Source organism: Callithrix jacchus, chromosome 7 (assembly GCF_049354715.1).
Source record: "Callithrix jacchus isolate 240 chromosome 7, calJac240_pri, whole genome shotgun sequence".
Taxonomy (NCBI): Eukaryota; Metazoa; Chordata; class Mammalia; order Primates; family Cebidae; genus Callithrix; species Callithrix jacchus.
Window position 1 is genome coordinate 101,406,761 of NC_133508.1, and position 25,101 is coordinate 101,431,861.

General features: G+C 39.6%; 1 protein-coding gene across 2 annotated transcripts in view; it reads left to right on the forward strand.

Moving 5' to 3' along the window:
* Positions 1–23,190, forward strand: part of UBE2U (ubiquitin conjugating enzyme E2 U) — an 84,519-nt gene extending 61,329 nt beyond the window's left edge. The window contains exons 9-11 of one of the 2 annotated variants that reach the window (XR_013520161.1): positions 3,056–3,150; positions 11,026–11,348; positions 13,033–23,190. Coding sequence is in view for 1 of the 2 variants with exons in the window: in XM_009001395.5 (XP_008999643.3) it covers positions 3,056–3,150; positions 11,026–11,222 (292 nt within the window). In the remaining variant the exon portion in view is untranslated. Of the gene's footprint in view, positions 1–3,055; positions 3,151–11,025 lie in introns of both variants that reach the window. The other variant, XM_009001395.5, reaches the window with a different exon arrangement.
* The last annotated feature ends 1,911 nt before the right edge of the window (positions 23,191–25,101 follow it).

Sequence of the window (25,101 nt, forward strand, 5' to 3'; positions counted from 1 at the left end):
TGCTTTAAATCCATTAAGCTACAATTGACATTCTTCACAGACTTAAAAGAAACTATTTTAAAATTTGTATGGAACCAAAACAGAGCCCAAATAGCCAAGACAATCCTAAGAAAAAAGAACAAAGCTGGAGGCATCACACTCTCCAACTTCAACTACACTGCAAGGCTACTGTAACCGAAACAGCATGGTACTAGTATAAGAACAGAGACATAGACATAGACCAATGGAACAGATTAGAGAACTCAGAAACAAGATTGCATACCTACAACTGTCTGATCTTCAACAAACCTGACAAAAACAAGCAATGGGGAAAGGATTCCCTATTTAATAAATAGTGCTGGGAAAACTGGCTAGTTATATGCAGAAAATTGAAACTGGACCCCTTCCTTCAACCTTCCACAAAAATTAACTTAAGATGGATTAGAGACCTAAATGTAAAACTAAAAACTATTAAAACCCTAGAAGAAAATCTAGGCAATATCATTCAGGACATAGGCACAGGCAAAGATTTCACAATGAAAATGTCAAAAGCAATTGCAACAAAAGCAAAAATTGACAAATGGGATCTAATTAAACAGCTTCTGCACTGCAAAAGAAACTACTATCAGAGTGGACAGACAACCTAAAGAATGGGAGAAAAATTTTACCATCTATCCATCTGACAAAGGTATAATATCCAGCATCTACAAGGAACTTAAACAAATTTACAAGAAAAAAACAATCCCATTAAAAATGGGCAAAGGATGTGAACAGAAACTTCTCAAAAGAAAATATACATGCAGCCAACAAATATGTTTTTAAAAGCTCAACTTTAATGATTAGAGAAATGTAAATCAAAACCACAAGGAGATATCATCCTGTGCCTGTCAGAAAGGCAATTATTAAAAAGTCAAAAAGCAACAGATGCAGATGAGGTTGCAAAGAAAGAGTGCTTTTACATTGTTGGTGGGTGCATAAATTAGTTCGACCATAGTGGAAGGCAGTGTGGTGATTCCTCAAAGACCTACAGGCAGAAATACTATTTGACTCAGCAATTCAAATCCTGGGTATATACCCCAAAAATGTAAATCATTGTATTATAAGGACACACACACACCTGTGTTCAATGTAGCACTATTCACAATAGCAAAAATGGAATCAACCCAAATACTCATCAGTGATAGACTGCATAAAGAAAATTCACATATACACCATGGACTACTGTGCAGCCACAAAAAGGAATGAGATCATGTACTTTGCAGGGCCATAGATGGAGTCAGAAGCCATTATCCTCAGCAAACTAATGCAGGAACAGAAAACCAAACTCCTTATGTTCTCACTTATAAGTGGGAGCTGAATTATGAGAACTCATGGACACATGATGAGGAACAATGCACACTGAGGCCTGTTGGTAAGAGGAGTGTGTAGGGGGAGGGATAGCATCAGGAAGAATAGCTAATGTATGCTGGGCTTAGTATTCAGGTTATGGGATGATCTATGCAGCAAATTACCATGGCACACGTTTACCTGTGTAACAAACCTGCACATCCTGTACAGGCACACTGAACTTAAAAGAAAAGTTGAAGATAAAAAAGGTGAATTACATGTTATGTGACTTTTACCTCAATAAAACTTTTCATGTAAAATGAAAATAAAAATCTCTCTAAGATGGGAGAGACTGAAATAAAAGATCAAGGAACTTTTCATACATTGAAAAAAAGACTCAGTTAATTAAGGATAGAAAAGAACATCCTCAACCTGATAAAACATATTTATGAAAAAACTGTAGCCAGCATCATATATAATGCTAAAAAACTGAATGTTTGCCCCAAATGTCACGGCAAGGATGTCTGCTCTCACTACTGTCACACAACATTTTATTGGAGACTTTATTTTCATTATAGTATGCATCACTGCTGATTTATCTTGATTTTTATATTCGTTCATTTTTGTGTTTTTTCCATGAGATCAGAGACATTGTCTTGTTCTTCTTATAATAGTGTTTGGCACAAGGTTGTTAGTCAATGAATATTTATTAAATGAATGAACTTTCTGGTAGTATTGTATAAGTGAGGTACACTTGTGTGACAAAAACATTTCTATGCCATTTACTTTTCCTTATGAAAACTTTGTTACCAAAAGTTTTCTTTTCATCATATATTCCCAAAAAGTAGTTGTCCCAAAAAAAATTTTTGTAAAATTTTTCTCCCATATACACACTCCTTCTCCAAGGAAATTCTCTGATAGCTTGACTTCAGCTCATTGATGTCTCCCATAATATGCCTATTGTTGTATTCAGGATGAGTCATGAATTTTTCTGATAGAATTTCTCCCTTGTGTAGTGGGTTGAATCATGTGCCCCAAAAACACTTATCCCCTGAGAACCTCAGCATATGATCTTATTTCAAAATAGGGTCTTTGCAGATGTAAATTTTTTTTTTTTAAACAGGATCTCACTCTACTGCTCAGGCTGGAGTGTGTAGTGGCACAATCTCAGCTCACTGCAACCTCCGCTTCCCAGGTTCAAGCAATTCTCCTGCCTCAGCCTCCCAAGTAGCTGAGATTACAGGCATTCGCCACCATGCCCAGCTAATTTTTGTATTTTTAGTAGAGACAGAGTTTCACCGTGTTAGTCAGGCTGGTCTCAAACTCCTAACCTTGTGATCTGCCTGCCTCGGCCTCCCAAAGTGCTGGGATTACAGGCTGAGCCACCACGCCCAGCCCATGCAGATGTAAATAGTAAGTAGTTAAGATGAGGCTGTACTGGATTAAGGTGGGCCCTAAGTCCAATGACTGTTGTCCTTATAAGAGGAGCAGAACTGCAGAGACGCACACAGGAAAGAAAGGTCATGTGACATTGGAGGCTATTTTTATTACTTTTACAATAGTAATCTTATGTCATAATTTGCTTTTCCAACTATTCTGTTGGAAAGCACATATTGAAATCATTCCATATTCAAAGCCTGTTGTCCTACTTTTATGTTTCATTTCATTTGTTTCACTTATTCTTCTCAGAGGTAATATATCCTTACCAAAAATTCATTTGGAAATTTAATTTTTCTTTTTCTCTGTCTAGGTATGCTGTTATCAAGTGTCAGCTTGCTAGAAAAAATAGAATGCCTCAAGAAGTCAATCACTTAATGGAAGGAATTAAGCTCTGCCCAATTCTAGGTAAATTGATTCACCCTATTTGTTTTGCTTTTATAACTAACATATGATGAGTAATATGCATAACTTTAAGCTTTTTTCAGTTTAAATAAGTTCAAATATATGAGGGCTAGTTCTCGTGTTCTCCTTTTAATATTGCTTTAACTTTTTCTGGCTTTCCAAATTAATTTGGTAAATTATTCACATAGCAACTGGAACTTTGAAAAAATTGAGTTACTTACATTTCCAAGCTTACTACCCTTTAATAGGTTGATATACAATTTGAGATTTTAAGGCTAAATTTCAAAATATGAAAAAGCAGCCAAAACACACAGAGCATGAATAAACTGATCCCTGAAACTCATTGTATGTTCAAAGATATATGCAATATGGCTGAAAAGAAAGAAACAGTACTGACTTGTTTTTTGTGCTCCTTTAAAATTACAATTTACTTGTTGGGATAGGTTGAGAGTGAGTCTTCAGCAGGAAGAGAGAGCTGGTAACTTATCATGGAAGTCAGCTAGTATAGAGGGGAAAGCACAAATTTGGGGTTAGAAAACTTAGGTTCAGATCCCAGTTCTGTGCTATTATGGAAAGGTCACTCAACCCTTGAACTTAGTTTTTTTCATCCTGAGCTAGTAGTGTGTACATGGAAGATGTTCAACAAATCCTAGTTGCTAATATTTTGCCCTAACTCACAGGATTCTTGTGACTAAATGACTTCATGTACATATAATTTCTTTGTAAACTGAAAAGTACTATAAAATAATAGTTACTGTTTTTTTCTGTCACCTGGCCACTAAACATGATGGCATATAAATGCCAGGCACTGGCAATCGCCTTCTTTCAGTGATTTTCCAAGGGCCCTGCCCTCATATCTCCAAGTTTCTATTCCCTGCTCAGTATCAGTCTCTCTCTCTCCTACTTGTTTTGGTGTGCCACTCAGATTTACTCCCCTGTATTATCAGCCTCAGCCTTCTCCATTCAGCTCTGCCTTGCAGATTTCAGGGTACCTGCAAGGTAGGTAATGTTGCCTTCTCCAGCCTTACTCTCTTTTCTCCATGATTTCCCTACACCTCTCTGCAATCTCTTTCAGCATCCCCACCATCTTAACCGGTGGAAGAGATCATTTGGCTAAGTTGACATGATCACAGTAATTTCTGTCTATGCTTTGTCAGACTGGTGACAAAGCTATGTCTCTATAGCTCAGTTCTGCTTATGTTTTTACCAGGTCTAAAATCCTTTCATCGTTTCCCATGTCCTTCAGGATAACATTTAGACTCTTTGACATGGAAAGTCCTTAATGCTCTAATACTTATCTCTGTCTTTGCAGTGACATTTCCTACCACTCTCCCCCTCACACCCTAAATGCTACACTAATCTATTCGGTTATGATTGTTCCCTACCTCGTTTCACAAAAACAGTTTTGAGCAGTACACTGTGTTTTCTCATACCCCTACTCTAAATGCTCTTCTTGCCCCTTCTCTCCTTTCTAATACCTGTGCATCCTTTGAGATTCAGGTATTACCTTCTCTAGGAAACTTTCTCTGTGGGTTATCATAGCACTTCTACCATAGCCATGTCATGCTCTATTTGTTTTCTATTGCTGTGTCACAAATTAGCACACACTGAATGCTTTAAAACAACACATATTTATTATTTCACTGTTTCTGTGGGCCTGGAGTACAGGCATGGCTTAGCTGAATCCTCTGCTTAAGGTCTCAGAAAGCCGCAATCAAGGCATCAGCTAGGCTGCATTCTCATGTTAGTGGGCTGAATGGGGGGAGAATCTGCTTCCCAGCCCAGTGAGGTTGTCCACAGAATTCATTTTCTTCTGTCTTTAGAAATGAACGCCCTGGCTTCTGGCTTGGTATATGCTGGAGGCTTCCCACAGCTGCTGAGGGCTGCACACAGTTCCTTGCCATGTGTGCTCTCCCTGCAGCAAGGCCTCCTACTTTATCCAGCCAACAGGAAGAATCTTTAAAGCAAGTCTGATAGCAAGATGGAGTCGTATATGATGTAACACAATCACGGGAGTGAGACCTCATCACTTGCGTCATATTTTATTGCTTAGAAATCATGGGTCCCATCCACACTCAGAAAGAGAAGTTTACATTAAGGTGTAAATACCAGACTGCAGGGATTCTGGGGGCTACCTTGGAGTCTGTCCGACACACATGCTGGTTGTCACTCTTTTTATTGCCGGTCTCCTTTGAAAAAGAGTGAGCTTCTTGAGGGAAGGCACTGCTCACCTCCTGATTTTCCACAGCACAGTGGTTGCACATAGTAGCTATCAATGCTCATGAAAAAATGAATAAATAAATAGTAGGATGAAGTAGAATTGTCATGTTTTTATCTGCCTTGTGATTTTGGGGGTAAAAAAGGTGAAAACCCATGATGACTGGGAAAAAGGCAAGCTGGAAAAGACAACATTTGAAGCTTAATGTCCAGAAACTGGTTAGCACTCCAGTGCTGAGCCTTGTTCTCTTTGATCATGGAATAGACTCTTCTTTATGTCTACTCTAGAAGAGACTATACCTGAGAGGTTGTGGTAAATTTGATTATTGTTCAGAAATATTCATTCCTGCTCCACCTACATGAACAAAATATATTTCCTTGCCCTTTGACTTTGAGCTTTTCCCTGTTTTCATCACTGGAATATTAGTGGGTGTAATGTGCCCCCAGAGTTTGGAAAGGATGTGCATGATTTGGCTTGCTCTTTTTCTCTTCTGCCATCATCACAAGAGCGTGCCTGGACTGGCCCTCTGATCACAGAGAAAGATTCAAGGCATAGATCTGAGCTTGCCCAGCCAAGTTTCCCAGCCATTCCCCAGCCAAAGAAGCCAACCACCTATTGCCTGCTGACATGTGACCAAAACAAATGCATATTGCTGATGTCACTAAGCTTTTGTGGTTATTTATCATACAGCAAGAGAGTTATTATGCAGCAAGAGTGAACTTATATAGGACATCCAAGGAAAGTATGACTCAGAAAAGGAAATAACTGTGTGTTCCTCTTGAAGAGAAGAATCGCATGTCGTAGTTTCCCAATGGGAGAAACTCACCAGAGATTTAGCAGGTGGGAGGGAAGTGAAGCCATTATTTTTGGGAAGCTGTTCACATCAAGCATGGTGGGTTTCTCACATATAGTATTTTCCCATATCTCTTCACAGTCTCTCTTCACAGATGTGGTGGCTGCACAAATATCTCCATGAACTTATTGTTCTTTTCACACTTTGGGTGGCTAAATGTGTGCAGCTCCTTGTATTCCTGAGCTCCTGGTTTCCCACTCATGTCAGTGCCGCAGGTTAAAGTGGGTCATGACTGTTTTCTCAATTCTCTAGCTGTAGCTTCCAGAACTTCACTCCCCTGGGTCCTCCCATACCTGAATAATCCCGAATTCCTGTGTTAGGCTCTCACTCTTGTATTACTTGTAGTGGCTCTGTTTTTGTAACTTAACCCAGACTGAAAACAGAACTGAATAGAAATAACCCATTTGGCAACCATCAGAGCCTATCAGTCAGCACAGATTTTAGTATCTTATTAGCTAAACTATTTTCAAATTAAAAAGTAACTTATCAGAGGCAGAGTCTCCATGATCCAACCCGAGAAAGGTATGCAAAATATAAGGCAGTTAGAATTTGTACCTTCGTAACTTATTTTGTTAACAAAGTAACAAAATCCCCACCCTTATTACTGATTCCAACCACCAAATCCAAGGTGTCTCAGAGGGATTTATAATGCTTAAGATTTCCTGGAGGAGAGAAATTCAAAATAATATTTTTTTATGTTGTAAAGAAACATTTCTATATTTGTTTTGCATTATACTCTGCTAATCTAGCCAGGTTTCTTTTTTTGTCTCCTGGGAGTTTTTAACAGAACAGGAATTAAGAGGGCAAATAGTCAAGGTGGTTGATTCCCAGCATTCATTCATGGCAGCAACTGATATCAGCCAACCACAGTGATCCCATTTCCCTCCCCAGTAACTAGTTTAGAAATGGGGCTGGGCACAGTGGCTCACACTTGTAAACCCAACACTTTGGGAGGCCAGTGTGGGCCGGTCACCTGAGGTCAGGAGTTCGAGACCAGCCTGGCCAACATGGTAAAACTCCATCCCTACTAAAAACACAGAAATTAGCTGGGCATGGTGGTGCATGCCTGTAGTCCCAGTTACTTGGGAGGCTGAGGTGGGGGGATTGCTTGATCTGGGAGGTGGAGGATGCAGTGAGCTGAGAACTTGGCACTGTACTCTAGCCTGGGTGACAGGAAAAAAAAAGAAAAGAAATGGAATGTGACAGGATTCTGCCTGAGGTGAAACATGCTGGGTGCTTCAGGGGATGGTTTTCCCACATCCACTCTTAAAAACCAGACCTTTTAAAACATTTTATTTATTTATTTTTATTATACTTTAAGTTCTGGGATACATGTTCAGATCATGCAAGTTGGTTACATAGGTATACACGTGCCATGGTGGTTTGCTGCATCCATCCCCCTGTCATCTACGTTAGATATTTCTCCTAATGTTAGCCTTCCCCAATCCCCCCACCCCCTGCTATCCCTCCCCTAACCACCCCACCCCCTGACAAGCCCCGGTGTGTAATGTTCCCCTCCCTGTGTTCATGTGTTCATGTGTTCTCATTGTTCAACACCCACTTATAAGTGAGAACATGCAGTGTTAGGTTTTCTGTTCCTGTGTCAGTTTGCTGAGAAAGATGGTTTCCAGTTTCATCCATGTCCCCGCAAAGGACATGAACTCTTCCTTTTTATGGATGCATAGTATTCCATGGTGTAAATGTGACACATTTTCTTTATCTAGTCTATCATTGATGAGCATCTGGGTTGGTTCCAAGTCTTTGCTATTGTAAACAGTGCCGCAATAAACATACGTCTGAATGTGTCTTTATAATTGAATGTTTTATAATCCTTTGGGTATATACCCAGTAATGGGATTGCTGGATCAAATGGTTTTTCTAGTTCTAGATCCTTGAAGTGTGGAAGACCACACTGTCTTCCACAATGGTTGAATTAATTTACATTCCCACCAACAGTGTAAAAGTGTTCCTATTTCTCCACATCTTCTCCAGCATCTGTTGTTTCCTGATTTTTTAATGATTGCCATTCTAACTGGTATGATGTGGTATCTCAATAAGGTTTTGATTTGCATTTCTCTAATGACTATTGATGATGAGCTTTTTTTCATATGTTTGTTGGCTGAATAAATGTCTTCTTTTGAGAAGTGTCTGTTCAGACACTTTGCCTACTTTTTGATGAGTTGTGGTTTTTTTGCAAATTTTTTAAGTTCTTTGTAGATTCTGGATATTAGCCCTTTGTCAGATGGGTAGATTGCAAAAACTTTTTCCCATTCTGTTGGTTGCCACTTCACTCTAATGATAGTTTCTTTTGCTGTGCAGAAGCTCTTAAGTTTAATTTGTCTATTTTGGCTTTTGTTGCCAATGCTTTTGATGTTTTAGTCATGAAGTCCTTGCCCATGCCTATGTCATGAATGGTTTTGCCTAGGTTGTCTTCTAGGGTTTTTATGGTGTTGAGTCTTATATTTAAACCTTTAATCTATCTGGAGTTAATTTTTGTATAAGGTGTAAGGAAGGGATCCAGTTTTAGCTTTCTACATACAGCTAGCCAGTTTCCCCAACACCGTTTATTAAATAGGGAACCCTTTCCCCAATGCTTGTTTTTGTCAGGTTTGGCAAGAAGACCACTTTTTCCTCTGGATTTTGCTGTGTCTGGTGTGGTTACTAGAATGGCCATAGCTCTCTTGCTGCGCACCTGAAGGTGAAGACAACACCTCAGACAGTAAAGCAAGCAGTGAAAAGAACTATGTCCTCTGTGACATTGTGGAGTCTCTGTAACAGTCAATCCAGCCCTCCACTCTGGCTTTTCTCTTATGTGAGATAAAACATTCTCTTATTGTTTAAACTGGGTTGACTTGGCTTTATATTTCTTGTAATCAAAAGCATGTGGAGTCAGAAAGGTCCAAACATAGTTAGAAAGAGCTGGAGTTAGTCCATCAGTAATATGTTCATGGAAAATAAAGTAGAGGCTTTTGTCAAGGCACAGACAGAATTTAGTCTTAAATTAATTACAACTAAATATTAGTATCAAAAGTACAAAAATTAAAAATCACTGGAGGCTTCAGGATACCCATAGGATAATGGGGACTGTGTAAACTCAAATCTCTCTGTGTATCTTTCTCTCTTTTTTTGTTTTGTTTTGAGATGGAGTCTCACTCTGTCACCCAGGCTGGAGTGCAGTGGCTTGATCTCAGCTCACTGTAACCTCTGCCTCCTGGGTTCAAGCGATTCTCCTGCCTCGGCCTCCAGAGCAGCTGAGATTACAGGCTCCTGTCACCACACCTGGCTAATTTTTGTATTTTTTTTTTTTTTTTTGAGACGGAGTTTCACTCTTGTTACCCAGGCTGGAGTGCAATGGCGTGATCTCGGCTCACCGCAACCTCCGCCTCCTGGGTTCAGGCAATTCTCCTGCCTCAGCCTCCCGAGTAGCTTGGACTGCAGGCATGCACCACCATGCCCAGCTATTTTTTTTTTGTATTTTTAGTAGAGACGGGATTTCACCATATTGACCCAGATGGTCTCGATCTCTTGACCTCGTGATCCATTTGTATTTTCAGTAGAGATAGGGTTTCACCATGTTGGCCAGGCTGGTCTCAAATCCGTGACCTCAAATGATCCACCTGCCTTGGCCTCCCAAAATGCTGGGGTTATAGGTGTAAGCCACCATGCCTGGCCTCTCTATGTATCTATCTATAAACCAAAGACAGAAGAAAAAAAAAAGTCACTTGTAGCCCATGTCTATAATGTAAGGAGACAACAAATATTACAGGGCTCATTTTATATGTAAGTGAGGAAAATAAACATAGAAGGCAAACAGAATTTGTCCTGCAACCCATTAATAGGCAGTGAACCCAGAGGCAACTAGGAAAAAGGGAAGAGAATACAGTGATCTTTTAGAGTTAACAGAACACAAATAGTGCCAGCTAGAGTTCATCCCCAGAAAGCAAGATCCCCATGCTGTGTGGAAATATAGATCTAGAAACGTAGACATTAGATCTATATTCTTCTTTTGAAACGTATCATCAGTTTATTTTCCTCTTTATATGGCCTATAAGATAAAGATGAAAGTCATTTGCATGACATATGAAGCTTTCCTGATCAGCCTCCCTTCCAGCTCGACAAAAGTTTTTGTGTACTATAACATTGTGTTTTTGGATAGACAAATCTAGGATGAGTCTTGTTACTAGCTGGATATCTTTGGTCAAGTTACTATAGGTTTCTCAGCCTCAGTTTCCTCAACTGTAAAATAATAATAATAATGCCTGCCCATCATGAGGGTTGTGTCTCAGTTAAATAATATCATGCCTGTTAACTGCTTAGCATCGCACCTAGCACAGTGGAAGTACAGGGGCATCCACTCTAATCACCCCTAACCCTGTCAAGTCCTCTCATACCTTTGTGCTTATATGATGTGTGCTGTTTCTTCTGTCTAATGTTTTCTGACCTCCTTCTCTGTCTAGCAAACTGCTCCTCATGTTTCAAAGTCTGAGTCTGTTTTCACTTAGACATAGTGATTCCCTCCCTGGGCTCCCAAAGCAGCTTTTCCCTTGCACATCAACTGGCCCTTAGCAGGGACTCAGTAAATATATGTTAAAGAGTGGACTAGCAAAGCATAAAAAGATTGAGCAAGATGGAAAGAATGATTTATGACAAAGTTACTTATAAAACATGAAGTTTAGAAAGTTTAAAAAAGGTTGCTCGCATTCAATCCGATGGTCTTTGGCATTATCCTACAAATGGAGGAGCTTCTCTTTTCATTGTTTTTCCTGTTATAGCTATTAAATTTCATTTTTCATTATTCCCACCACAGATGAAATTTTTCTTGAGTCACCAACTGCAATAAATAGCATCACAGACATTTATGAAATGGAGGAGGAGGAGCGGAAGAATGACTCTTCATTATATGCTTCGCTATATGAAGATGATACAGACGAGCCCAGGGAAGAGGAAGTGGAAGATCTGATCTCCTGGACCAACACTCTCAATACAAATACTTTAGAAGATTAAGCAGCGCATTATCAGATTTTAAAAATAAACAGCCTCCACCACAGCCCAGCGTTGTGGAGCAATTTTGGAAGACTCTCAGAACTTGAATTCCATTCTTTTCAAGTTGTTCTCTTCCTCTCACTGCAGGTACAAATTTGAAATATAAGTACAAATCAGTAAAGATGTTGCTTTGGCTTTTTTCAGTGCTGCTTCTTTAGAACTAAGTTACCTAAGTTAGGGGTGTTCATTGCTATATGCTAATCAATGGGGTTACACTCCCACAGTGTCGTGCAGGCAGGAAATGGGTTGGAAAGAGGCTGGGATAGGAGGGGAGCAGTTAAAAGCTTCAGAGGCTGGACATGAACCCGAGTAGAGGGATCTATACACGGACCTACATCTGCCTTGTCTTGTTTTCTTCATATTCAAGGAATAAGATGTCACTATTTACGAATGTTCCTCTTCTGTTTTATCCCAGAGTCCATCCCATTTTCTCTTCAACCGTGACCTATCTCCTCATATTCTTACATTATTTTCTCTGTCTCTTTTTACCATGTTGTCTCAATCTGTACGTATGCTTGGGTGTCTCCTATTCTTTTTTTTTGAGACGGAGTTTCACTCTTGTTATCCAGGCTGGAGTGCAATGGCGCGATCTCATCTCACCGCATCCTCCGCCTCCTGGCTTCAGGCAATTCTCCTGCCTCAGCCACCCAAGTAGCTGGGATACAGGCACGCGCCACCATGCCCAGCTAATTTTTTGTATTTTTAGTAGAGATGGGGTTTCACCATGTTGACTAGGATGGTCTCGATCTCTTGACCTCGTGATCCACCCGCCTCGGCCTCCCAAAGTGCTGGGATTACAGGTGTGAGCCACCGCACCTGGCCGGGTGTCTCCTATTCTAAAATATGTCTCTGCCTTTGGCCCTCCATCTCTGCTTACCTCACCATTATTCACTCATGTTTCTCAGTCAGGTTTATTGATAGTAGCCTATCAGTCTCTCTTTTTATTTCTTTCATTCATTTCACATTTGCATCTACTGCACAATGAAATCTATCTTCCACTCTTTCTACTTCACTAAAATTTGCTGGGATCACCAGTGATTTTCTTATTGCCAAAACTCATGTTTGGTATTATTGATCATCTTCTTATTTTGAAATGTTTATTGCCATGGCTTCAAAGAGACCTATTTTGAGGCCTACATACCTACACACATACATCTCCTCAAAAATGCCACACACATCTGTGTGTCTGACCTTGGGTGTAGTTATTAAATAGGTCTCTCTCTCATTTCTAGGAAAACTGATTTTAGTTCCCACAGAAAAAAGAAAGCTCTGCTACATGTATCTAGTCCCTTGGCACTTCCCTGGCTAGCTAAATACTTCCAAGCCTACCTCAGACAGTAGGGCCCCAACTGACTAGAGTGCCTAACTTTTGCTATCCCCCCGTAACCAGAACCAGCTAGCCTAGATTTCCCCCTCCTTTTGCAATGCCAAAGTATAGCCATGAGCCAACTCATGGCTTGATAACAATGAGGAGAGTTCTTATTCCACCCAAGGATAAGAACTGTTCTGAAAGGCCCATCCCATGCCTCAGTAAAACCATAGGATATAGTTGAAAGATGCATTTTGCCGATGATCCCACCAACAGAAGCCAGGCCTTTGACCTTCTGTCATTCTAGGAGGACAAATACGTAGGCTATCAACAGATAAACAGCAGTCACCAAGAAATTAAACCCAAAGGACCATGACAGTCAGCCAAAAATAATTCCTTGATATCAGCTACCACATATTCTATTTTCTATTCAATCTGATCTGTTGCTTTCTTTTGTTGCAGCCATGAGACCTGAGGATGGAAGCAGGGTGCTGAGGGGAGATGGGAAGACCAGAAGTTTTTGGAGTAAAGACATTAGTCAGTAGAACAGGGGATTTATTTAATTACCTTCACAATATTGCTGGCCATTCACTGTGGATCTCCAACAGGGAACTTCTTTCTACCCCTAGCCCTTGGTGAAAGGTTCTTTTGGGATTCAGCCTAATGCTCTTTTTTATACACTTTTCTTGGACAGTCTTGCTACTATCAGAGTTTTACCACCCGCTCTTGTTCTCATTCTCTGACTTTTTTCCACCTGTTTTAAAAGACATTTTCCCTTCCATGTCTCCTATGCATCTGAAATGCAACATGCCCTAACTTAAACTCATTTCCTCCTCCTCTTCCCACTCCCGTAAGACCTCCCTCTGCCTCTTGTTCCGCTTTCAATTAATGGAACAATCTCAAGATTAAAAACTTCGGGGACATTGTAGACTTGTCTCTTTCACTATGGCCAGTTAATCACTAGGACTTGCAGTATTTCCTTTTATATATGTTAAGTCCCTGTTCTCCTCCCTGTCCTCGCCATCACTCTGTATTAGGAAGCCCTTTTAATTGATAGATGATATTATACTTTTCTTTGATGACATCACTCACCTTCCTAAAATCCTTCAGAGAAACTCTGACTAATAGATAATGTCCAAATCATAATGCCCTTCATGAGTCAGCCCTCACCCACTCTTTCTACAGCTCCCTGCCTTGTATGTCTTAGTCCACTTGGGCTGTTACAAAAAAGTATCATAAATTAGGTAGTTTACAAACAGTAGAAATGTATTTCTCACAGTTTTGGAAACTTGGAGAGCCAAGATCAAGGCACCAGTAGATTTGGTAGCTGGTGAGAGGCTACTTCTTGGTCCGTAGATGGCCATCTTTTCACTGTAACTTCACAGGGCAGAAGGGGTGAGGGGTATCTCTTAGACCTCACAGATCCTATTTATGAGGGCTTCACTCCCATGACTAAATAATTTCCCAAAGGCCATACTGGATGAATGGTACCTCCAGATACCATTCGCTTGGGGGTTAGGATGTCAATATGTGAATTTGAGGGGGCACAAACATTCAGACCACAGCGTCGTGCCTCATTACCGAACTTGTACTTCCCCCATACATAACAGCATTTTCCTGCTTCCCTGCCTTTGCTTGTGCCATTTGCTCTACCTAGGATTCCTTTTCCCCCGCTTCCCTTGGCGAATACCTATTCAGCCCCTAAAACTCAACTCAGGCATCATTTCAGAGTTTTCTCTGCCCTCGACATACCCCACCCAAGCTAGGTCTCTCTCTGGCTCTCTGGCTGTCACTCTGTGGGCACCATAGATATGTGTATGTGTCTGCAGTTTTATTGGAATTGTCTGTTTGCCCATTTGCTTCTCCCATTAAACCATCAAAGCAGAAGCCACCCAGACAGATATTCGATAATATAGGACTACATTCCAACAGCTGCCACAGTGCCTCAAACATAAGCTCCTATTTCACTGTGTTAGAGTCTACTGTTAAAAAATAAACTTCAAAATTTTTATCAAATAAGTGAATTTAAAAGTAACAAAAAAGGAACCTTTAATAACAAGCATAAGTAACTTGAGAGAGTTGATTCTGGAAGAAGGCACTAGGTATTTTGTTATTTTTTTTTTTTTTGAGATGGAGTCTTGCTCTGTCACCCAGGCTGGAGTGCAGTGGCGCAATCTTGGCTCACCGCAACCTCTGCCTCCCAGGTTCAAGCAATTCTTCCACCTCAGCCTCCCGAGTAGCTGGGACCACAGGCATGTGCCACCACGCCCAGCTAATTATTTTGTATTTTTAGTAGAAACGGGGTTTCACCATGTTGGCCAGGATGGCCTCGATCTCTTAACCTCGTGATCCATCCCCTTCAGCCTCCCAAAGTGCTGGGATTACAGGTGTGAGCCATCATGCCCGGCCGGCGCTAGGTTTTTAAAAACAGTTTTCTTGAGGAATGATTGACAGAGAAGAAGCTGAACTATTTAAAGTATACAATGTAAGCTTTTGTATATGATGCATCCATGTACTCCTGCTACTGGCATCAATATTGGGAACATATCCATGACCCCAAAAGTTTCCCCTGCTTCATGATGATATGTCTCTCCTGCTCCTATTTTCTGCCTTTACTTTTTATCCCCTATCAATCACTGGTCTGCTTTCTGTCACTGCTAATTAGTTTGCAATTTCTAGTTTTATACAAATGAAATTATGCTGTAAATGCTTGTTTTGTGTGGCTGATTTCACTCAGTATAATTATTTTGAGATTTCTTTATCTTTTGTATGTATCATTTCATTTTTATTGCTGAGTAGTATTCCACTGTATGGATATACCACAACTGGGTTATACATTCACCTGTTGGTGGACATTTTGTTATTTCCAGTTTGAGACTATTACAAACATAAAAGTTGCTATGGCAAATCTATTCTAAGATGATCGACAATGAGTCAAACCCTTATATAATCCTTGAGTGTAAATAGAAGCTGTGTCTTCTGGTCAATAGAACATAGCAAAGGTGATGCGATGGCACTGCTGTCATTACATTATGTCATATTAGACTCCATCTTAAGCAAACTAGAGAGGGATTCTCCTGCTAGCTTTGAAGAAGTAAGCTGTCATGTGGGAAGGCCACCTGACAGGAATTGCTGGCAACTGCAGGAGCTGAGAGGAGCCATTGGCTGAACAGTCAACAAGAAAATAGGGACCTTGGTCCTACGAACTCAAGAAATTGAATTCTGTCAACAACCATGTAAGCTGTTTTGACCTGCTAACTTTGTGATAATTTGTTTATCGTGATAGAAAATTAATGCAGCTTATATGAACATTTGTGTATAAGTGTTTATATGGACTTATAGTTTCTCTTGGGTAAATAGAACTGAAATGGCTAGATCATATGGTGGGTATATGTTTAAAAATTTTTAAGAAATTGTCAGGGCTGGAGATGGTAGCTCACACCTGTAATCCCCACACTTTGGGAGGCTGAGGCATGGGGATTGCTTGAGTTTAAGAGTTCAAGACTAGCCCTGGGCAACATACTGAAACCCCCATCTCTATTAAAAAGAAGAAAGGAAAAAGGGAGGGAAAAGGGAGAAAGGTAGGAAATTGTTTTGTTTTTGGGTTTTTCTTGAGATGGGGTCTCACTCTGTCACCCAGGCTGGAGTGCAGTGGCACAATCATAGCTCACTGCAGCCTCCACCTTCCAGGTTCAAATGATCCTTCCACCTCAGCTTCCCAAGTAGCTGGGACTACAGGCACCCACCACTGTGCCTGACTAATTAAACAAAAAAATTTTTTTTTGTAGAGATGGGCTCTCACTCTGTTTGCCCAGACTGGTCTTGAACTCTTATGCTCCAGCAGTCCTCTTTCCTAAGCCTCCCAAAGTGCTCAGATTACAAGTGTGAGCCACTACACCCGACCTGGTCAATCTTTTAAATGTAAGCCATTCTAAGATGTGTAGAAGATTCTCATTTTAATTTGTATTTCCCCAAAGACTATGATGATGAGCATGTTCTTATGTGCTTATTTGCAGACCTTTTAACTTCTTTAATGAAATGTTTTATTTCAAATCTTTTACCTATTTTCTACTGGGGTGTTTGTTTTCTTTTTATTAAGTTTTGAGAGTTCTTATATATTCTGGATGCAAGTTCTTTATCAGATAAATGATTTACAGATATACAATTTGCAAACTAGTGACCAGTCTGTTTTTGTGTTTTCATTATCTTATTTATTTATTTGAGACAGAGTCACTTTGTCTCCCAGGCTGGAGTGCAGTGGTGCAATCTCAGCTCAATGCAACTTTCACCTCCCAGGTTCAAGCAATTCTCTTGCCTCAGCCTTCTGAGTAACTGGGATTACGGCACGCACCATGACGCTCAGCTAATTTTTATCTTTTCTTTTAGTAGAGACATGGTTTTACCATGTTGGCCAGGCTGATCTTGAACTCCAGACCTCAAGCAATCTGCCCACTTAAACCTCCCAAAGTGCTGGGACTACAGGCATAAGTCACCATACCCGGCCTCATTACCTTGACAATGTCTTTTAAGGAGCAGAAGTTTTGAATTTTGATAAAGTCTAACTTATCAGATTGTTTCTTTTATAGATTGTGCTTTTGATGTTCTTACATATAATTGCCTAATCCAAAGTCACAAAGATTTTTATTTTATTGTAGAAATTTTTTAATTTTAGGTTTTTATATTTAGGTCTGTGATCCACTAAGAATTAATTTTTATATGGATTCAAGGAACCACCTATATACATTTTTTATATGGGTGCAAGGATTGGTGTTTATGTGTTTTTTTGCCCTCCTCTCCAGTTGTTGTTTTTTTTTTAACTTCCTTCCCTCTCTTCTTTTTTTGCATATTTAATTGTTCCAACACCACTTGCTTAAAAGACTATCCTTTCTCCACTGAATTGTCTTAATGCCCTTGTTGAAAATCGATTATCTGTATATGCGTGTGTCTATTTCTAGACTACCCTGTTCTACTGATATGTTTGTCTGTCTTTATGCCAATACCACATTGTCTTGATTACTGTAGCTTTATTATGCATCTAAAAATAAGGTAATGCTAACCCTCTAGCTTTGTTCTCCATTTTAAAAGTTGTTTTAGCTATTTTACATCCTTTACATTTCCATATAAATTTTGGAATCAGTCCATCAGTGCCTTCAAAAAATCATTTGGGGATTTTGACTGACATTGCATTGAATCTGTGGCTCAGTCTGGGGAGGATGACATTTTATAGACTCCCTATATTGAGTCTTCCGTCATTAAGTCTTCATTTATTTGGGCATTCCATAATATCTTTTAGCAATGCTTTCTCATGTTCAGTTGTCCACATGTTGCATGTCATTTGTCAGATTTTTCCCTAAGTCTTTTTTGGCACACTCTTCTAAATAAAGTTAAAGAATAACTAATGTCTAATTATTTGCTAGTATATAGAAATACAATTGATTTCTGCAAGTTGATCTTGTATCTTGCAATATTGCCAGTCTCATTAGTTCTCGTATCTATGTTGTCAATTTAAAGACAATTTTGCTTCTTCCTTTTCAATCTAGCTGCATTTATTTCTTTTGTTTCTGAGCTAGCTAGAATCCCTAGTATGATATTGAAAAGAATCAGTGTAAACAGATGCCCTTGTCTTGTCCTAAACTTAGGAGGAAAGCTTGTGGTCTTTTATCATTAAGTACAAAGTTAGCTGTAGATTTTTCAAAGATACCCTTTATCCAGTTGAAGAAGTTTCTGCAATTCCTAGTTTGCTGTGAGTTTTTATCAGACATAGAAGTTAGATTATGTTTAATGCTTTTTCTATGTCTATTAAGATGAACATATGATTTTTCTTTTTTAGTTTATTAATATGGTCACTTATATTGATTTATTTCTTTTAGAAGTTTACATCTCTGTTCTTGAGAGAAACTGACTGTACTTTTCTTTTCTTGAAATGTGTTTGTCTATGTTTGGTGTCAGAGTAATGTAAGACTCATGGAATGAATTGGGAAAAATTCTGTCCTCTTTAATTTTCTGAAAAAGTTTTTGTAGAATTGATATAATTTCATTCTTATATTTTTGGTAAAATTCACCAACATGTCACAGAAGTTTTTCATTACCAGATTGCAGTTATATTTTCTATTTTTAGGTACACACAGAAAAAAAAATATTAATAAATGAAAACCAAAATAGAAGTATTTTTTTAAAATTCTAGTTAAGTATATTTCCTACTTTTTAACATAGGAGAGGCAGCATGGGATGATGATTAGGAGCCCAGATTCTAGAGGCAAACTGCCTGGACCTACCCCCTGCTGACTAGCTGTGTGGCCTTGGGCAAGTTACTTAACCTTCCTTTACCTTGACTTCCTCATCAAGTCAAGAATAGATAATAGCCATGCACAGTGACTCATACCTGTAATCCCAATGCTTTGGGAGAATGAGCTGGGAGGATCACTTGAACCCAGGAGCTCAAGACCAACCTGGGCAACATAGTGAGACTCCTGTCTCTACAAAAAATTTTTAAAAAATTAGCCAAGTGTGGTGGCACATGCCTATAGTCCTAGCTATTCAGGAGGCTGTAGTGGGAGGATCACTTGAGCCTGGGAGATCGAGGCTGCAGTGACCTGTGATCATGCCACTGCACTCCAGCCTGGATGACAGAGCAAGACCTTGTTTCAAAAAAACAAAACAAAACATAACACACCTAGGTTTCTATGGTTGTTGAGAAAACTAAATAAATGCATCAATCCTTTATTTATAAAGTGCTAAGAATAGCACCTGACCTATAGTAACCACTATATATGTGTTTGATAAAATAAAAAACAAACTTTACCTTTATTTGGTTAATTGTTCTCATGTACTATGAAAATAATTCAGATTCAGAGGGCCTGAGCCAAAGTGTATAAACCTGCAGTTTCAAAAATTACCCAGCTGATTCTGATGAAGATGATTAGTGTATGACACTTTGAGACACAACGTAATTCTGAGATTAATTTCAAACATGATTAACATGGCATGCCAAATCATGACATTTGATAACAGAGTGTCTCATGTATAGTAAGTACATACAGCTCCACAACTGACTCATACCCTCCATTGGATATGATGTCAGATCTGAAGTTAAGGTTCTATGGGAACGTGAGGCCCCAGCCCCCTTGTGATAAGTCTGGATGGATTCTGAGAAGAGAAGAGAGAAGCAGGAAATTTCATTTTTAAAAATGTTCTAAATTAGCGGGCGTGGTGGCGCATACCTATAATCCTAGCTGCTCAGGAGGCCTAGGGCACGAGAATCGCTGGAACCCGGGAGGCAGAGGTTGCAGTGAGCAGAGACTGTGCCACTGCACTCCAGGCTGGGTGATAGAGCAAGACTCTGTCTTAAAATTTTTAAATAAAAAGAAATAAAATAAATATTCTAAAGTTTTGCATGTTCGCCATTGTCAAACCATGTTTTTTAAACTTGCGTTGTTTAGACTCCACTTTCCCTCCAGATGGCGCCAGTTAGCTATGTCATGCACTTAAGTCTTAGGAGGCACTCTTGGAAGCCAGGCGCCAAGTCTCCTTAGGCTTTTAAAGGCTTATATGGCACATGACCACTTTATAACAGTGGAATGCTTTCTCTTCCCTCCCAAGGAAGATGTTTACTCAGTACTAGGAAAGATTTACTAAAAGAAAATAACCCAAAGCTTACAAATTATTCGCGTTGATAAAATCATAGAACGAACCTGGAGAAATCAGTCCGTCCTCACCACTGCCTTCAGGCAGGACCACACAGAAACCACCCTCTTGTAGATGAGAATGAGCCTGGGTTTTGTTTAATGATTTCCAGACATCAGTACATCCACTGACAGCTGCTTCTCCACCTACCTGAGAGAGGGAGAGATTTCCCTAGGGGCTGACGGAAAGCTCCAGGGCCTACCTGCCACCTAGGCCTCCTTTACCTCCCTGCTGCTCGCTTACAGACCATGGATGCCCCTAAGGAGGAAATGCACAGTGATGCTGTGTCGGCAGGGGGATGATGGGGGATCCTGTGCATCTCTGTTATTTGGCAGTTAACTACAAATAGGAGACCCAGAGTTAAATTCAAGCCACTCTCCAGAGAGTGAGATCTCAAACCTTATCTAAATACTCAACTCCAGTATTTAACCACTTCCCAGGAGAGAGTTCTTTCTGGCTAATCTGATTCCCAGATGCAAAAGTATAAGCCCACTTGATTTGGGGTTTTCATCATAAAAGATGGAGTGCAGCTGGCTTTCATTTTCTGAGCAATTTCCCTTAATAGATCTGAAGGCTAATTTTAAATGTTCTATACCCTTCTGCAATCTGTACTAACCAACCTCAGACCTTTTTGTTTTTTGTTACGGACTTTCAATGTTCAAACCCTCTTCCCAACTCTTCATCTCACTTTCAAGTTCCAGGGACCAGACTGGAATATAAATGAAAAGTGATCACTTGAACAGCCAAGGGTAATTAGAATTCTGTTTCAGCAAATACAATGACAACATCCAACCTGATCTCCTGAGGCGTTTCGCATGTCTCAACAACTAGCTCATGTTAACAATGCTTCACTGATAGAAAAAAATGTTTTTTGTTGAGGAGAAAATTATATGTACTAGATGTGTGTTCACAAGTTGCCATCCATTTTGAAATAAAACTGTGTAACTAAGATATTGTTCTCATTAAGTAAGGGTATATATATTAATTAACTTACAATATGTCTAAAATAAACCTCAGTTTCACCAGTGAGGGCTATTAATAAGATGATATTACTTTAGTGTTCAAAATTGTGTAAAGAACTCTGAGTTCTCAATATTGTGTGACTGCTGGAGTCAACTTTTTCCTATGTTCACTGACAAGTAACAAAAGATCCACGAGAAGATTAAAGAGGTAGGGACACTTTTTTTCCCCCACAAAATAAGAAGCCCTTAAGTGGGCAGTTGCTGGGATTGGTCCAGCTAGTTGTGCAGTGAAGCCATCAAAGACCAAGCCTTTTCTCTTTCCACACTACCATTTTTAGGATGTTGGCTTTTGTCTCCATGCCTTTTGCTTCATGATTACAAGATGGCTGCTGGAAGACGGGGCAAGGTGGCTCATGCCTGTAACCCCAGCACTTTGGAAGACCAAGGCAGAAGGATTGCTTGAGCCCAGGAGTTTGAGACCAACCTGGGTAATATAGTAAGAACCTGTCTCTACTAAAAATTTTTTTAAAAGTTAGCCGAGAATGCTGGCATGTGCTTCAGGAGGCTGAGGCGGGAGGATAACTTGAGCACAAGAGCTCTAGGTTGCGGTAAGCTATGATCATACACCTCTGCACTCCAGCCTGGGCAACAGAGTAAGACTGTCTCAAAAAAAAAAAAGCCTGATAGAGCCCCAGACTTCATCTGTTTGTTCAAGATAGGAAGAAGAGGAGAAGAGGGAAGGAAAGCGATGCTGGCTGTTACTTCTGTTCTAGAGCAAAGCGCTACCTCGAGATGACTCACTGTCCTCAATGCTAGAAATCAAACTGCTAGCAACATTTTAAAAAATCAGTTCTGTTAACAACATAGTTTATCCATACTCATTTAGTCAGTCATTGCTGATTCAACAGGTAGTTTACAAAAGCCTTCACCACATTTGAACATGCATTAATAATTGATAAGTGAGAGAAAGCACAGTTTTATATATTTTTAAAAATAGTTTGCATTTTTGTATTTTTGCACTTGCAGAAATGTCTGATTCACTTTGAAGAAGATGGGAGACAGAGAATCGAGGCATTTACATCTTGGTTAGGTGACCAAATATCCTGGGTAGGCTAAGATAGGGGTTTCTAAGATTTTCTATGAAATCAATTAACATAAAAGGGAACCTAATACTGGGTTTTCCTTTAAATAATTTCTTCCCAGTCTTAAAATACATTAGAACAAAGTGTAGGATGATTAGGCCCACTCTGTATTTAGAATTTGTAGGCTTCAATGGAGTAAACAGTCCATCAACACCTCGTAAATTAGGATGTGCTTACATCACAACACAGTGAAACACAGGTAGCAGCAGTCACGCTGGTCAGGCCCAGGTGGCCCCAGAAAGAGATGGCTTAATGTCAGCCTTCAATGTAAGATGCAGATCTAGAATCCAAGAGACCTAGACAGGGCCTGGGGAACAGGTGCTCTGTGATTAAGAGCAATTTGTTTAATATCTAAGAGCAATAAACTACAGTGTTCTGGACCCAAGGCTTTAGTGAAAAATAAGATTCAACATTCAAGACTTTGTTAGAAAAGCTCTGAGTTCACAGCTGATTTCACTCTATCAACAAGAACATTCTGAGACTTAAGTATCCAGTCCCTCTAGCCCTGGGGATCCCCAGTTGATAGCCTTATTGATAAAATTTAAAATCCTGTGCCATTATCCCATGTAAAACATTTAACTTTCACAAAGAGAATCTGAAAAGTTTAGTAATTCGTGTTTATCTTTAACTTGGGGTTTGAATATGTTAATTTTATTAATTTGGCCAAAAATGAGAGGAGAGCCATATCAAAAGAAATCTGAAGAGTGTTCTCAGGCTCTCAAGAAAGCTAAATGGATGTGAATCTGAGGAGCATGCTGTATTGTTTGGTTTGAACATAGAAATAATATCCTGTCTCATTCTGGCAAAAAATAAAAATACAATTATGAATAAAAGATTTGGACCTTTTTTTTAGTCTGAATTTTCTTACAAAGCTTGGAAAACCTAGATTCAAGTAGATGGAATCTTTCAAACCCAATTTGTCTTTTAGTTTGGAAAAGAGATCATGTGAATTTAAAGAAAAATATTAATTTCTATGCTTTAAAAAACTAGCTCACAGTTTTCCCCAAATCTGTTAGTTCAGTTTGTTCCAAAGTTGTCATAAGTACAATCTTTCTGTGAACAAGAGTTCTCTGGTTTTAGATATAGACAAATCCCCATTAATCCATCCTAACATCTACAAGGGCATGGCAGTGGATTTATTGATCACAAAAGTTAACTTTTGCTGTGTAAAAAACCACCCACAAACTTTGTGGCTCAAACAACAGCCATTTATTTAACTCACAATCCTTCATAACAGCAGTTTGGGGCAGAGTCAGCTTTTACGATTGTAGCAATGGGGCTCGTCCGTGTATCTGCAGTCAGCATCCAGCTTAGCTGAAGTCTGTCTGGTCTAGGGGGCCCTCAACTGGGACAGCTTGTCTTTGTTCTTCTTGGTCTTTCATCCTTTGAAGGCCTAGCACAGGGTTGGTCATGGGCAACTGGATAGGTATCCAGGGAGAGAGAGGAAATGTTCAAGGTCTCTTGAGGCCTGGGTTCAGAGCAGGCAGATCATTACTTCTTCTAAATTATTGGCCAAAACAGGTCTAGACCAGACTTGAGGGGAGGGTGAATCGAGTGTTTCTAGGAAGACTCTTTATAGGAAGGACTGCAAAGCCCTGTTACCAAAGAGATAAATGCAAGGGAGAGTGAAGAATTTTGGTCACTTTTGCATCTAGTACAGAAAGCGTAGATAAATCAATAGAAACCTCTCTCTACTACTAGAGGGGAAGAAGTCTCCAATTGTTCATTCATGTGCCAGGCCTTGTAATAGGCAATAGGGATAGTGCAGGAGATACTTCAATAATAGATCATTACTATGCAGTGTGAATTATGAAAGAACAGGCCTATCCTAGATAAATAGAAGCAACTTGCCCCAAAATTTTATGCCAAGACAGGTTCTTTGTCTATTTGGTAAAAAGCAAGATATCTCTAATTTTTAATTTATATAGATTATTTTTTAAAAATTGATCATAATAACCACATTTGGAGATCTGCTTTCATTTCTCCTGGCTCTAGAATTTATGTTCCAAACAGACTGGAATTCTGTTTTCATTACTGCTATAGCCTTTTTGCCTTCAACAGTGTCTGACAGGTACTAGGGACTCAATAATTATTTAAATGTTGCCTTAAAGTCCCTTTGTAATGGAACTATGTGGACGGCAGACAAGAGAAGGCAGTGACAATGGTGCTTTCGTGGTGGAGGCAGAATCTTCTGTGTGTTCTCATTGGAGTATACAAGTATCTTTGTTCTTTTTTGTTGCTTATGTAATTTTTTTCTGGTGTTATGATTTAATAAGAGGAAGTGTAGCAAAGTAAATATTGCTCATCTGATGCAGTGATCATCATTTCCAGCTATGGTTGGCAGTTGGGTGAGATTGAGGGTAGGATAAGGTAGGATACATTTTTGGTGTTTGGATCAATGTGTTTGTAAATTGGAAAATATGGCAGTCATAGCAGAGAACAAACAGAGGAACAGACAGTCCATTTTTATTCTTCCGGAACTTCAAGTCTAGGTTTTACTTTCTCACTCCTGACCAATGGCAGTGACTTTGGAGGGAACATGGGACCATCGACTGATTCTTTTGTTTATTCACCCGTTTAGGTATATATTCGACAAATATTTATTAAGTTGGGATAAAGAGAAGTGATACGATGGGTGAAGTTACAGCTGGATTGGGAGTCATGGGGGCAGGAAGACACTTAATCCAGATTTAAGAACTCAGGAAAAACTTCCTGAATGAAGCAGCATCTAAACTGATGAATAA